Raw genomic sequence first — 14,644 nt, 5'->3', positions numbered from 1 at the left:
CCTCTTGATTTGACCTGTTTGGAAAATTACGTGTATTATAAGGCTCTCCTTAACGGTCCAAGGGTTTTGCATGCAAATACTTGGATGGTACATGCATGTAGTAAACAGATCGAGCCTATTACTAAGTAACTCCCAGAAGATATCTATTTGTCGACCCTGGGCATTGACTCATTGTAAAGCTAATTTCGACTGTCAGAGCTTATGACAGTTTACCTTTACATTTCTTCACTTTCCAAAATCTAATTAGATCTTTTTTTCCAAAAAAAAAAAATGACAAAGAAACTGATTTTGTTCTGTTTATCCACTGTCATTTGATATGACATTGTTATTTTGTTTTTTTCTTTCTTTCTTTTTGAAAACACCATATTGCATTGCTGCTGCTAATACTAGACGCTTACATTTCGTTTTTGTACTCCACACATAGGGCGCGCAGATGGGATGAAGAAAGAGTGAAACTATCGTTCAGTGTCACAGCACAGTGATCAATTCAATAGAATCGCTAAACTCGAGTTAGACATCTACTTCAGCGTCGGGGAAAGCCTGACTCTGAAAATGACGAAATCAACAACTAGATGGCGCATTATGTGCCTTATCATTTTGTGTTTGTATCTTGCAGGCAGAGCAATAGGTAAGAGACTATCTTCCTCGCAACGGTATAATCTTCTAGACCATTAATATTCCGAGTTCTGTCGACTTGAACATTCTCTTGACATTTTGCCAACAAATTTTGTTATATATGGGACCACACTGTGAGAGGGTATCGTACCATAGAGCTCAGCTCTAGACCCTATAGACTCTAGCTCTAGCTATGTATCGTACACGATATAGGGTAATTAGAGTCTAATTGCCTTATTTCAAAGGGCAATATTGATATTTTGTCATTGGTTATTTGACCAGAATCCAGCAAACTTTCTAAACTCACTGCTGAAGGGACCATTTCTGCCACTTTAATTTTGGAACTTGCTATTTTGGTTCTTTCTTTTAAAACTTAAAATAAAATTAGAATTTTCTAGAATCTAATTGAGTATTTTTATGTTATAACACTTAATTAAGTAAATTTAAAGCCTACCTACAACAACTTAGTTACAGGTCCCTGGTTATAACCAACAGTGGACTTCTTTTTTTCACCTGAGCTGAGCTGAGGCCCATAGCATTGGCTCCTACATATCATGGGGTCTTTACACATTATATGGTAGCCCTACTACATATCGACCACCTTCTTTTAAACCGACCGCGTATAATTCGCGCACTGAACACTTAGTACGCACTTCTCTGCGCGCGAAGCACATAAAAATGGATTGGCTTTGAATGTAGATGAGGATGGTGTGGTAAAACGCGATAATTCACTGTTCATTGATGGTTTTAATCAAGGACAAAATTTCGAATGAATATTTTCACCGAATCGTAATGACAGCACAATTTAATGTCTATGGAAGTTTCTAAAAAGCTTCGTAGACGTTTTCTACAACACGGTGTTCAATACAACTCGGTTTGCGTGCATTGTCAATGCAAAAACAGCGGTCGATCCTATAACGAGATTTACCGCGGGGAGCTGAAACGAGGCCATGCTAGTTCGTCGGCGATGTTTTTGCACTGAAACTTCGAATCGAAAAGGGAACAACGGCATTTGATAGAGCTGGATTTTCTCAATCATGTAGGTCAAGTTTTTTACATGAATTTCAGTGTTAAATATTCTTATCAAGCAAATAAACATTAGGCGGTCGATGAGTAGTAGGTCCAACCATACACAGTGTTTTGAGGTCCATTTATTTGTGTAGATTGAATATACACCCCTAAATCATTTTTATTTTCATTTTGGGGAGACATTGCGGCCCACTCACTCACTGGTTGAGAAGCGCTGAGCATTATAGATACGGTAGACTACTATGTAACTTTTTTCGTGAATCAGGACTTGCCCGAAATGTTGCAAGTGGTTAAATTCGCAATTGCGGAGTAGACGATCTAGATGATCAGATGATCTACAGTAAACAATACGGAAGGAAGGAATGAAGACCCTCTATGCATGCCTCACATTCATATCGGGATAAAAGTTTATATTTTTCATGTTTTTGAATTTGCAAATAGCATGCATACTCTCGAAATTCGCAAAAATAATATATTTGGCATAATTATACAGTTATAATGAGTTAGAGTTTGAATTGAACTACCAGCACTACCACTGTACCAGTATGGTGTGCAACAATGTATGTTATATAAAAGGCTATACCGGTATTCTACAGTACATTTATTATCTTACTTCAAAATGATATTGGCAATTTTGGACAATACAGGGTTTAAATTATGTGAATTTGAGAGTCTTGGTACGTGTAACATGAGACAGTCTGTTCACTTTTTGTTGTTGTTGTTGTTGTTGTTGTTTTTAATTGGATATTTCTTCCATTCCAGGACATGCAGTGAATGAAAATCTTGCATTCCGAATTCTGTTTCCAAGAGAGTTGGCCTTCGACTACACCATCAGGCCAGCCAAGAACTTTGGCGGTGTTTTTGTAAGTTGTGTTCATCATGTCTTGCTTAGGTAAAATGGAGTGTATTTTGAAGATAGTTATAAGTTTGTCACTGCTTTTGCCTGTAAGCCAGGGCTCAGAAGAAAGTGGTAGTCTGTGTCTGGCACATTAAGCCAGGGCTCAGAAGAAAGTGGTAGTCTGTGTCTGACACATTAAGCCAGGGCTCAGAAGAAAGTGGTAGTCTGTGTCTGACACATGCTATCAGCAAATTATGCTTGAAAATGTTCTTTTTCTTCAATGAAATGTACATCACTTCTTATATTGCTAAAGCAAACACCCCTCCCAAATGAAAAATGATAATTCTGTTGAAACAGATGCCTTGTTATGTATGCATAAATCCTTGCCCTAATCAGGCTGGGCTTTTTGGCTATGCCAAAGCTGAAGGGAGTGGATTCCACCCCCCCCCCCCCCCTTTTTCGGGTTAGAACACAGTGCTCTGCTGACTTGTGATTTTTGTTTCTACCAAACATGTGGAGCTAAGTACGTTGGTTCAGAGGTGCAAGTGTAGAAATGTAGATGGTCTTCCAAGGTCCTTGCACACATGGCTTGATTCTGTCCAACTTGATGATCCTCTGCTGGCTTAATTCTCTTCCAATTTCTACAGTGAAAGAGTCTTTGACAAAGGTTGCAGTGGAACATTTATTGGTTGGAAAGGATGACGTATTGCAGGGCATTTATACAAAAAAAAAGATATTTTGCCCACTTGCCCCACTGGGCTTTTTGGCAAGAGTCTGTTCATTTTACTTGCTTGGAAAAGAGTTTTAGTTGCCCTTTGAAAGTGGGCGAGGAGGTATACAGCTTGCTTGCTGTAGTGATTACTCTGTAGAAACTGCGAGGCAAAATTTGTAAGTGATACAGAGTTGAGGTTGAGGATAGTCCCAACCCTCTCCAGATCATTGCATGTTCATGGTTGGAAACGGTTGTGAAGCAGTGAAGATCTTCCTGATCCATTTTTGTTTTTGTTCATTTACATGTAGCACAGAAACTCTTGTTCTGGTGTACTCCTGTTACAACGAAATCCTTGAGACCAGCGGTTTTATTTTGTTACAACAAAATTTTGTTAGAATTGAACAGCATAGTGTATATTAATGATCATTTTGGGACCTGAATTTTGATTGTGCTGTAACAAGAATTTTGTTGTTACCATGTTCGTTATAATGGGTGTGCACTGTATTGCTTAGTTTGAAAGTGTGTACCTGCACTGTAGTAGGAGAGAGTATTATGCATTGTTATTGACTTATACTCTACTTGTTTCTTCCTCCCTTCGCTCTCATTCAGAATTTTTACTATTCCAAAATTCCACTGGTACTGGCTGATCCCAGAGAGGCATGTGGAGAGCTGCACAACGCTGATGAAATTAGGGGTGCAGTAGCACTCGTCATTCGTGGGTAAGTTTTCAGAAGTTGAGTTTGAACTACATTGAACCTTGGCCTCATGTGCCTCATGTGCCTCATGTTATATTTACAGTTTATTTAATAAAACTCCCCCCAGGGTGTCATGCCAGTACATCATGAGCTATAGTGAGAGCTCTACATTGCCTGTATAAAGACTGGTGCTGCTTTGCACTGCATTACCCAAACAAGATCTTCACCATTCTGTGTGTCACAAATCCTTGGATTGATTTAACTCTTTATGTGCCACGTTCGCACGTCCGGCTCAGTCGACGGCGTGCCCACTTCGCATATTCTGCTCGACAAACAAAGCCGCCAAAACCAATTGATAAGTCGCTAATTACTGCTAATCCCGCGGCACAATGAAAGCGTTTTTCGTGTCTTTGTTCCTCTCATAAACGGCTTGCATTCTATGTGGTGAATGACTATCAAGCGGTGTTCCCAACTAGATTTGCTCGTACATTCCAAGTTTCTGTCACGGTTTTATGTGCAAAAGTCATGCCTTTACAGTAATGTAGCAACTGGTCATTCGAAAGAGAAATTGGAAATAGATTCCTCATAACATTTATATCGAAACAAAGTTTGGCATTCCTCTTTAACTTTGCCTAATATTATGCCCATTGTAACAGAAATTTGTAGAGGTTATACAAATTAGAAAAACAGAATTCTTTCTCAAAGCATGACTACCTTCATGTCTCGGAATAACGTGGCACACAGGGGGTTTTCATCATGGCACATAAAGAGTTAAAGGGTGCTGCAAAGTGAGAGCTTTGTTTGATATAATATGACAGACATACACCCTATAGCGATGCATCACTCGATATGATGGCTGTAACATAAGACTGATATAATTATCACTGGCCCATGCACGCAACCCCGTAAACCAATATGCGGACTTACTGAAAAACAGTCCTGAGGCTGATGTTGTTTGGTTTTATTTTCAACCCTGTTGAGGGAAATAAAACAAACCAAAAAACAAACATGCACTGCTTTCAGGCATGATGATAATCTTATGTATAGGGCCTACTTACTGTGTGTATGTACATGTGGCTGACACTTTGCTGCTACTGTAAAGTGGACCTGAAAATTCAGAATCAATGAGCGTTACATGGACGTGTATCATTAAGGAAGACTGTGTTCATTTGTTGATTGCTTTAAAGACACATGCCAAAAATATCTATAGCATGGGTATAATTTCTGTGAAAATAACCAAGAAATAATCATTGATTCACAGGTCTTACGTAATCGGGTGTAAAGAGCGCAACTTTTGTCTTCTTCTTTTAAGCCAGCAGTCCCTTTTGACGTCTCAATATTATTGCTTCATTACACCTCCCCCAGTAATGGAAAAAAAATTCTTGCAGAGGAAGAATGTCCTTGTTTGTAGAGGAATTCAGGTCAGTCAAAACTTCATAAATTTGATGTGAATCTGAATTTCTGTGGATATCAACAGTATGAGGTGAGGAGGGACTGAAAGCTGTTGAACACCATTACAGTTCCTTCGATGCCTTTAGTATGTCAAAAAAAGATATACAATCAATATTGGATTTTTGCAGTCTAATATGATTAAACTGTCTGAATGCTATTTCAGGGTCTAAAAATTTTTCTTACCTATATTTTGCAGAAAACCCTTCATGTGGTAAAGTGGTCACAGAGAAATGTGAATCATGAAGCATGTCGTGGATGTGATTCTTCCAAGTTTAGCACTTGGATTCTCTTGGAACTGTGTGAACACAATGGACAGAACTTGGAGGGAAGCGATTCCTGATATGCTCTACAAAAATCTTCATTTCTCTTTGACCACTGAAGCAAATCGGATGGGGTTTTCTGCAAGACATGGGTAATAAGTTATTGTTTCATATCCTGAAATTGTGTTTGGATTGATTCACTATTTTCAAAGTTATTATGTGGAAGTTCCTGTTGTAATTTTTGTTGGGACATACAATATATTTCTTGCCACTGAAAAATTATGCAGGTTGCAGACTTAGCTCTGAACCTGATACTAAGACACCAGTTGTATCCAGATTGTTTTGACATGAATAAGAGCATCAAACTAGGTTTATTGTATCTTTTTTTCGTAATGCTGTTTTCCTGTCCTGTTTTGTATTTCAGGGAGTGTTCATTTTTGTCAAAAAGCATTATTGCCGACCATGCCGGTGCTCTGATGGTCATTATTTACGATAAGGACGAGACTAATGACAGCAGATTCATCGACATGATCGACGACGAGACGAAACGAAACACAACAATACCTGCAGCATTTATGCTTGGCAGAGATGGGTGAGAATCGAAGGATATAGTTTTTTGGTTGCTGTTTGTTTGTTTCTTTGTTTTTTGTGTGCATGCTGTACAAAGTACATCCTTTTCATGATTTTAGAGCCAGCTGAACAACATTCATTCAATATCCATGTCCCAATCTGACCAGAACACATTTCGGTAGCTTTCTTCTAAATGCTTCCATACCTAAAGGGTGCCGCAGGCATTGTGCTTTCTCATTTTCCATCTGTCCTTATATACGGCTATTAAGAGCTCATAAAATCTTTGGATGTCAAATCAAGTGTGGAGGGCTAACGTCACTACAAAAAAAAAGATAGCTAAAAATGTTAGTTTCCAGCTATATCTTCAACCAAGAATTGTGCATAGTTGTACTTCGATTTGCTAGTAGAGTAAAATCAACAACAACAACAACTGCATTTTGGATGAGGGGAAGAGAAAGTTATGGTATGGTCAAAGGTCACTATACTTGAGCTAGGAAATACATTTTTGAGATTGCTTTCACCAGGAACATTCAATGGAAATGTCCCGTGGTCTGATGGATAGAAATGATTTGGAAAGTTCAATCTTGTATTTCCTTTCTGTAAAGAGGGTTGAAGGTTAGTGGTTGAGGTTATTGGTCAATATTAGTAAACAATGGACTTTCCTATTTAATACCCATCTAAATGATAGAAAAGTGTTTACTCAGAAAACAGGTTTGAAATGTAGGGTCTATTCAAATGCTTTAAAGGGATGGTATAATTCTGGTTCAGATAGGGATGCAGGTTTCCAACGTTTTTTTTTTTGTGTGTGTGTGTGTGTGTGTGTATGTGTGTTTGTGAGATAATATGAAATATGAAAGAACATGCAATTCGTAGAGGGATTCCTTATTTGATGAAAATTGGTCTTGAATTGGCTAAGATAGCCAAAAAAGCTATCCTATTAAAATGCGACAGGCCACAACTTTTATTATCAGATCTTTGTGTTTTATCTTATCTTTGGATAATATCTCGGTCATTTCAATACCGATTTTCATCAAATAAAATTTAAACTTCCCTTAGAATTGTATGCTTTTTAACATTTCATAGAGTGGTTTCTAAATGTCTCGCAAAACGTTCCAAGCTAAATCCTCATCTCAACAAATACTATACAGCCCCTTTAATCTCACCCTGCGGTGCTCTTTGTAATGAACAGAACAACAACAACAACAACAAAACCAGGGTATGAAAGTAAAACTCCATAACATCCACCATGAAGGAACCATCAGATAAAGCTGAACCTTTGTGCACTCAGTAAGTACATTCTATTCCTGACTAGTACCAACTTTTTTTTTTCAGTGCAATAACATCATCCCTTCAAAATTTTTTAGAGTTGACAGTGAAGAGTGTGAAGGGTTTTTAAGAAAGTGAAAGATACTCAAAGCACATACCTTATCACATCATTCAAGAAAAAGAAAAAAGTGTTCTTGGAAAACTACAAATACGACATCTTCACATTCTTTTTATTATTACAAACTTCAGAATGCACGTGACTGTGCATCACAAAACCAAGAAAAAAGTTGCATGCCTTGATTTTTTTGTGAGGACTCAGAATAGGTAAAATGGGACAACCTAATCTTGAGTTTTTCGTCTTTTGTGAAAAAGCTTTTTTTTTTTCATTTTATAGTTTGGAATGAAGGGAAAATTGTGTTTTTAGCAGTTTTCTTACAATGTAGAACACTTTTCTAAGAGTAGAATGGTGAGATGAGTTTGTCTCACAGACCCCTTTTCATTTCTTGAAAACCCTTTACACACTCTTCACCTTCAAATCTAATAACTTTTGAAAGGATGATGCTACTGCTTTACAATTAGTATAAGTTGTGGATAGAATGTTTTAGTACAGCACGCTCAATATCAGCTTAATCTGATATTCCTTCATTGTTGTTTCTATGGAGTTTGGCTTTCTGTTTGTTTGTTTGTTTGTTTGTTTTTTGTCCCATCCATTGCACAGAGTGCGACTTGGTGAGATAAATCACTTGAATAGACCCTGTACTTCAGAGCCTCTTTTCCCAGCACACTTTTTTCCAGAGCGAGTGCTTTCTTTCCAATATTTAGATAGGTTAGGAGAGTCCATGTGAATTGAGTTTCATGTCATTTTAAAGTTTAAAGTCTGCTCTGTAAGAAACTAGTCCTCACTAAAAATTCATGTCTGGCAACTTTTTGTTGGTTTTATGATGTAAGGTCACATATAGAACAGACTTGATCTTTCAGAAAATACGAAACTAAGAATTTCATATATAGTTGGACTACCTGACTTTTTGTTGGTTTTATAACGCACAGTCACGTTATTCTTTGTTGCAGAAGTCAAGTTGTGTTGAAGTCCTCTTTAAAAATCACATTGCCTAATGCATCACAGTGATTCATGATCATGAATATGATATTCTATTGACAAATAGATGTCACTTCCAACCGAGCTGCAGTATATCAGGCACTAAAAGAGAGAGATGTATGGAACATGTTAATTCAATCTGATGGCATGAATGATCATTCTTCCAAACCAGATTTTATGGTTTTGCAGGTAATCCATCTAATATAATCAACTCGCTTATTTTCTTTTACAATTTTCATCTGGTTTTTTTCTTTCTTTCTTTTTGCTTTAGGAAAGTGATTGAACACCATCTAAATGAGCACAATGATGTCGTGGAGATTGCAATACCTGTCAACACAACTGGCATTCCATACTCTCATTTGCACAGACCGCCATGGACACTGTGGTGAAGATAAATATCCTACTTTTATATCGATTTTTGTTTTTGTTTTTTGGTATTCCATAGTTACCTGAGCTTCCAACTGATTATTCTTCCACAAGAGAACATTCATGGTTGAAAATTATTTTTTTTTGACACATTTGTGTCTATCCTGATAAGTCTTTCTCACTTATGTGCAAATGTTGTTGATTTTAACCTCTCAGTGAGAACAACAACTCAAAAATTGTCCTCCGTTGGTTCAGAAGGAAGGAAATTGTGAGTGGTCACATTCATAGTTTACAGTTTTGTCTCTGTCTGGTCAGTATGTGTTTGGGTCTGAATGTTTCATTCTCTTGAGTCATGTGGTATCTTGAGGAGATTTGTGCCTTATTTTTTTATGAAAAATCTGTGTGTCAGGCAAATTCATCATCCAGAAGTATTATTCAGTTTGTGAAGTGGGCTCGATTCCTGAATTTGGTATGTGTGTGAGAGGTGTCCAGTTTTCTGCAAAGTTATGTTGTATAAAGTTTAAGTACCAACATAAAGTATGTCAGTCAGTGATTTGTTTGCATTGGTCATTGACTGGGCTGGGTCATTAAGCACACACTTTAAAAATCTGATACAATTGGGTTTGAATGAGAAGGGGGGGGGGGGGACAGAGTGTTTTGATGCTTGTGTAGTTAAGAGGGAAGTTGTATGTAGCTTACTCAAATAGAGAGTGCATGTCTTCATAAAGCTCTGGTAGCCCCCAGGAATGGTATGGCATTACATGGGAGGAAAGGATAAAAATATTAAAGTCAAGACATTGGAGCTGTCAGATTTTGGGAGTAATGATTGAAATAACTTGGGAAGGGAGGGGAAAGGGAATGAGAGATAATTGCTTTGTAATTGTGTATGTGTAGTCAGCTTGAGGATGCTATTTCATCATCACCTCAATAGGATAAGTTGCATTCAAAGTTCTTTGCCTAGGCTAATGAACCAGTCACTTTTCCTGTACACCTCATTTGGCCAAAAAGTTGGGGGAAAACATACAAAACTTGTCGCCAAAATCATAGGGCCACACGCATGCCCAGGTACGTCAGTGAATTTCTACATGGATATCAGTACGGTGCACAGTTAACAGTATATTATGAACCCAACTGTTTATAGGGTGTGCGGTTAGTAGCAACAAATAATGCTTACCTTGATACTGTACATGTATTTAGGCCGGGCTCCCTATAACTTTTGTGAATGCAGTGTATTATTGAATTTGAATTGGTTGCCCAGGAGGCAAGTGTTTCTAAGTCTACTTGTCCTGTAAGTAAGATTTGGCATGCCATGGGCAAGTTGGCAAATTAATGTGCAGTGATCTTGATTCCAGGTTGCAGAATACTGCTGGTAGGACAAACCTGTATAAGTTAACCCATTGTCATGGAGATACATCATACATATATTGTAATTTTACATAGTGTTACACAGCACTGCGTGTTGCTGTACATGTAAATGATGAGTGAAGGATGAACAACACAGAAATACAGGGGAACCTCGGCATAACAAGAACCTGATAAAAGCTGTGGCAATTACCTTGTTAGTCGGATTTCTCACTATGTTAGGGTACAGAAATTAAGAAATATAAGGAGTTTGGACCATCAAAATCACCTTGTCATCGATATGGAGGCTTTGTTATATCCAACCTCTTTATACTAAGGTTTCACTGTAGTAGCAATCACTGGTATTTATGTCGCACCTTTCCAATGCATCATGCTGACCCATCACCGAGATCGCTATGCTCACTTCACACCTTGAGGAGTATTTCACACAAACACACACACACGTACACCTGCCAAATGCAACAATATGAATTTAATGAAGTAAAATTTTATTTGGTTATTTTGGTTATGATTTTAAGATGATGTGGATACATGTATGAAGTAAAATATTGATGGATGTGATTCTCTTTTCCATTGTATTTATTTTTCCTGTATTGTTTCTTTTGAAAGAGTCTACATTTTAATGGAGAATCATTGGATGGGATGGGAATTTTTGTGTTTCTTTTCTTACAGAAAATTTTTATTTTTGTGATTTGTTTAATGTTTTTTGTTTAAAGAATGTATTGAAATAAGGTAGAGTATGTGGACTCCACATTGTTTTGTCAGAGGTTTGCCTGACCAAAGAACTATAAATGTAATCAATTAAATTAATGCACAACAGATAAGAGCTCCCCCCCCCCTCCTCCTCCCTTAGCTTACTGTATAAATGCACCTGTAGTTGTCAACTGGTCAGTTAATTTAATGCAAGGTCACTTTATATTAGACAGTGTGGACACGATGCACAAGACACAAGTGCGAGGACTTTGACTTGTACAAGCCCATTTGTTGTCGGGAAATGCTGGCGTACGCCTTACGACCCAAGGAGTCTTAATATCGATTTGAAAAAAACAAACAACCCAACAACAACAACAAAGACACAAATGTGTAGAGAGGATGTTTTATGTGTTATCATTATGAGGGTATGTTGAGCCTGTTAGAATGTGATGATGGTTTATATAACAAATGAATGGATATTACATGTATTTGGGAGGGATATAATACACCCTGTATGTGGTGAAATACAGGTCATAGATTGTAAAATTGGCAGAATGTTTCTAGTGAATATATACCTCACTTTGCAGAAATGTGCATAATTTCTTTAGTCACTACAAATGTAAGAGAACAATATTGAATTGCCAAGTATGAAAAAAAAGTACATGTAAAGCACACAAAAATTACATGATGATATGGTTTCGGAGACAAGTCATGTTGGAATACTCTACAGTTGTAATAGAAAGGTATTTTGCTTTGGGATGCATTCTGACATTACAACTTGTGGATTAACGGTATGCAATGTTGTATATCAGCATTTCATGACTTTGTAAAAATGATCACAATACTGTTTAGAACACACACACACACACACACACACACACACACACACACAGATTCTCTATCTCCTTATCTCTCTCTCTCTCTATCTTTGGATATATTCAGCTTTAATGCCAATGTCTGCACCAGCTTTATGAAAAATGTATTTAACTTCACACAAAATAATACAAAAATTGGACTTATTGCCTTGCATCATTGAGACATGAATACAGACCACTTTTTTTAATGAATTCTTTTGATTATGTCTTGTTTCTCTATCTCTTTGAATTTTGAATGTTTATCATATCCATTATGCATTTGGGTGTAACTTATTTTTTTGCTTTAATTTTTTTTTTTTTTTTTTTTTTTGGGGGGGGGGGGAGGTGGGGGTTGCTTTTGTTGTCTTTTAAAGTATACATGTAATGAGATACACGTGTATGAGATTGTTGTTTTTTAAGTTGGTACAGTATATGATGCATAGCAGCCTCTACTAGTTCTACCAAGTACAGTGCACTCCCGTTATAACGAAATGCTCGGGACCGGCAGTTTTCTTTCGTTGTAACGAAATTTCGTTGTAACCGAACAAATACAATATATAACGAAAACAAGGAACCACGTATATATATCATATTACGTTTGCTGAATACTCATCATACACTGGAAAACTATGTGAAATGTGAAGGGATAACTGTATTACAATAATAAAGGCAAGTTCCCCTCAGAAACTGTGCATGACACAAGAAGCGAACACACAGTGGTGTGAAGCGTTCACCCATGCAGAGACGCTATAAATGCTTGTTCCGCTACGTATTTTCGAAAGCAATTCGCATTTCGTTATAACGAAGCACATTTCTTTTGTTTTTCTTTGTCTGTGGCGCTCGGAAAAGACTTCGTTATAACGGAAATTTCGCTATAACCGTGTTCGTTATAAGCGAATTTTGTACCATAGACTTTAGTGGTGATAATTTTGGGACCAGAAGATTTACTTCGTTATAACGAAATTTCGTTATAACCGAGTTCGTTGTAACGGGACTGCACTGTATGTATGTATTTGGACCTTCATGTTCACTGTATGCATTTTTCATGTCTTTGAACAGTACAATCTTTCCATTTTCAGCTAAAATTGCTTCCATGTTTGTTACCAACTGCTTGTTCATTACTGTGATACATGATGTAAAGAGAAATATCAATAAAATTCTGCATTTTTAATGGATGATTTGTATCAATGTATGTACATTATTGTGCAGTTCTCCGTTGTTTTTTCTAGTTTACGAAGTGTACCATTCATAACTTTTTTTTTCATCTACAGTAACAGTGGACAATCAAATATATGAGAATCTAATATTTTTGAATACATGTACTTTCAGAAAGGAGCAAAGTCTATTCTTAGTGATCAATTAAATAGTGAAATTGCAACAGCTACTTTGAAAGGTCGTGCACAGCTAAGGTTTGTTAGAGCTGTGCTTTTCTTTTTCTGATAATGACGATGTACACATGAAATGCCCAACACACTATATTGCTAAGCTGTGAAGGATAATAAAAAATGACAGCACACAAGAAGCTGTGCACATTGTTGGTCATCAGTTGTGAATAGTGGGATGTGATTGCTTCCAATGGAACAGGAATTTTTTTCAGTTAATTTTCATATTTGGTCCAATTAGATCACTTTTGCTTTAGCGATATGTTGCTAAATCATCACTGCAAATTGAAATGGACAAACTGGAGAAAACCAAGATATGAACATGCTTTGATATTCATGCTAGTGATGTGATGACATACACAAAAAAAAAAAAAAAACACACAAGACAATATGACACTCTTTTTGTAATCTTTAATTTGTTTGGGTCTCTCATAATTTCCCCTTTGCATGGACTGTAAATGTATTATCCTAGACCATGGTTATTTTCATTTTTATTCTTTTTTTTTCCTACTTTTATAAGCATGCTGATTCATTAGAGCAAAATCATGATTGAAACCTCATTCAAGGATTTGTGTCCCCTCTTGTCAGTCATTTCCTTTTCACAAGGAATTAAAACAAACACAATACTGTATGATATTAATTTCTCAACCCTCTCAACAGTGTTGTGACTCCCAACAAAAACCGATCCACTTTCAGGTGCTGCTGTCAGCAGTCACTTGTAATATACACATTGTGCATCTTATATGACATCTTATATGACATCATCTGACAGGATATACAATTTACTGGTAGAAGCCCATGTGTGGAGAATGTTTAGCGGGAATCTCTCAACCAAAACATTGTTTGTGCCTGGCTCATCGGATACTGGCACATATAGTACCAATGTCTTAATATCAAGTGGAAATTTCATTGTGGACTTATTCACGACAGTAATAAGTACAAAACCTACGTTGAATAATGTCATAGCAATGCAGGAGTTGTGATGTTTTTAGTGTGTGTGTGTGTGGGGGGGGGGGGGTGGTGAGAGTTAATGGTTACTGTAGTCCTGCCCCCCCCCCCCCCTTTTCCCTCAATGCTATAAATGCCCCCATGTTCTAAGCAAGGGAAATTTGTGCTTCAGACAAATGTATTGAGGTTACTTTCCTCTGGCTCATGCAGGCTAATCTCTGCACTTCACCAGTGATTATAATAACACATATAAACATAGATTAAACAATCCAAAATATTGCATAGAGCCTACAATCTACCATTCAAAGTTCTTGTGAAGGACTGAGGCACTTCTACACATTGATAATCACTTAAATTTCTACTTACAAAACATGTATACAGAGATAACATCTTAAACAAAAAAAGAACAGTAATCACTTCAATATACATCTATCTAAATATATCACAACTGATACATATACATGTACTATCACATAGCTTGAAAGACAAAGGTGTACACAAATCTA

At 37.0% G+C, this 14,644-nt stretch overlaps 1 protein-coding gene across 1 annotated transcript; it reads left to right on the top strand.

Annotated features, from left to right (window-relative positions):
- Positions 1–518: 518 nt before the first annotated feature.
- LOC139710841 (protease-associated domain-containing protein 1-like) lies at positions 519–9,380 on the top strand. The gene is made up of 5 exons (XM_071622763.1): positions 519–628; positions 2,407–2,507; positions 3,804–3,913; positions 6,026–6,193; positions 8,805–9,380. Exons 1-5 carry the CDS (start codon positions 553–555, stop codon positions 8,920–8,922), a joined length of 573 nt encoding a protein of 190 aa, XP_071478864.1. The 5' UTR covers positions 519–552; the 3' UTR covers positions 8,923–9,380.
- Positions 9,381–14,644: the final 5,264 nt, after the last annotated feature.

This window comes from Diadema antillarum, unplaced genomic scaffold (assembly GCF_040938485.1).
Source record: "Diadema antillarum isolate AM-2024a unplaced genomic scaffold, OU_Dant_1.0 seq00001575_RagTag, whole genome shotgun sequence".
Lineage (NCBI taxonomy): Eukaryota > Metazoa > Echinodermata > Echinoidea > Diadematoida > Diadematidae > Diadema > Diadema antillarum.
Note: the sequence above shows the minus strand (reverse complement) of the source record. Positions and strands in the feature narration are given on the sequence as shown.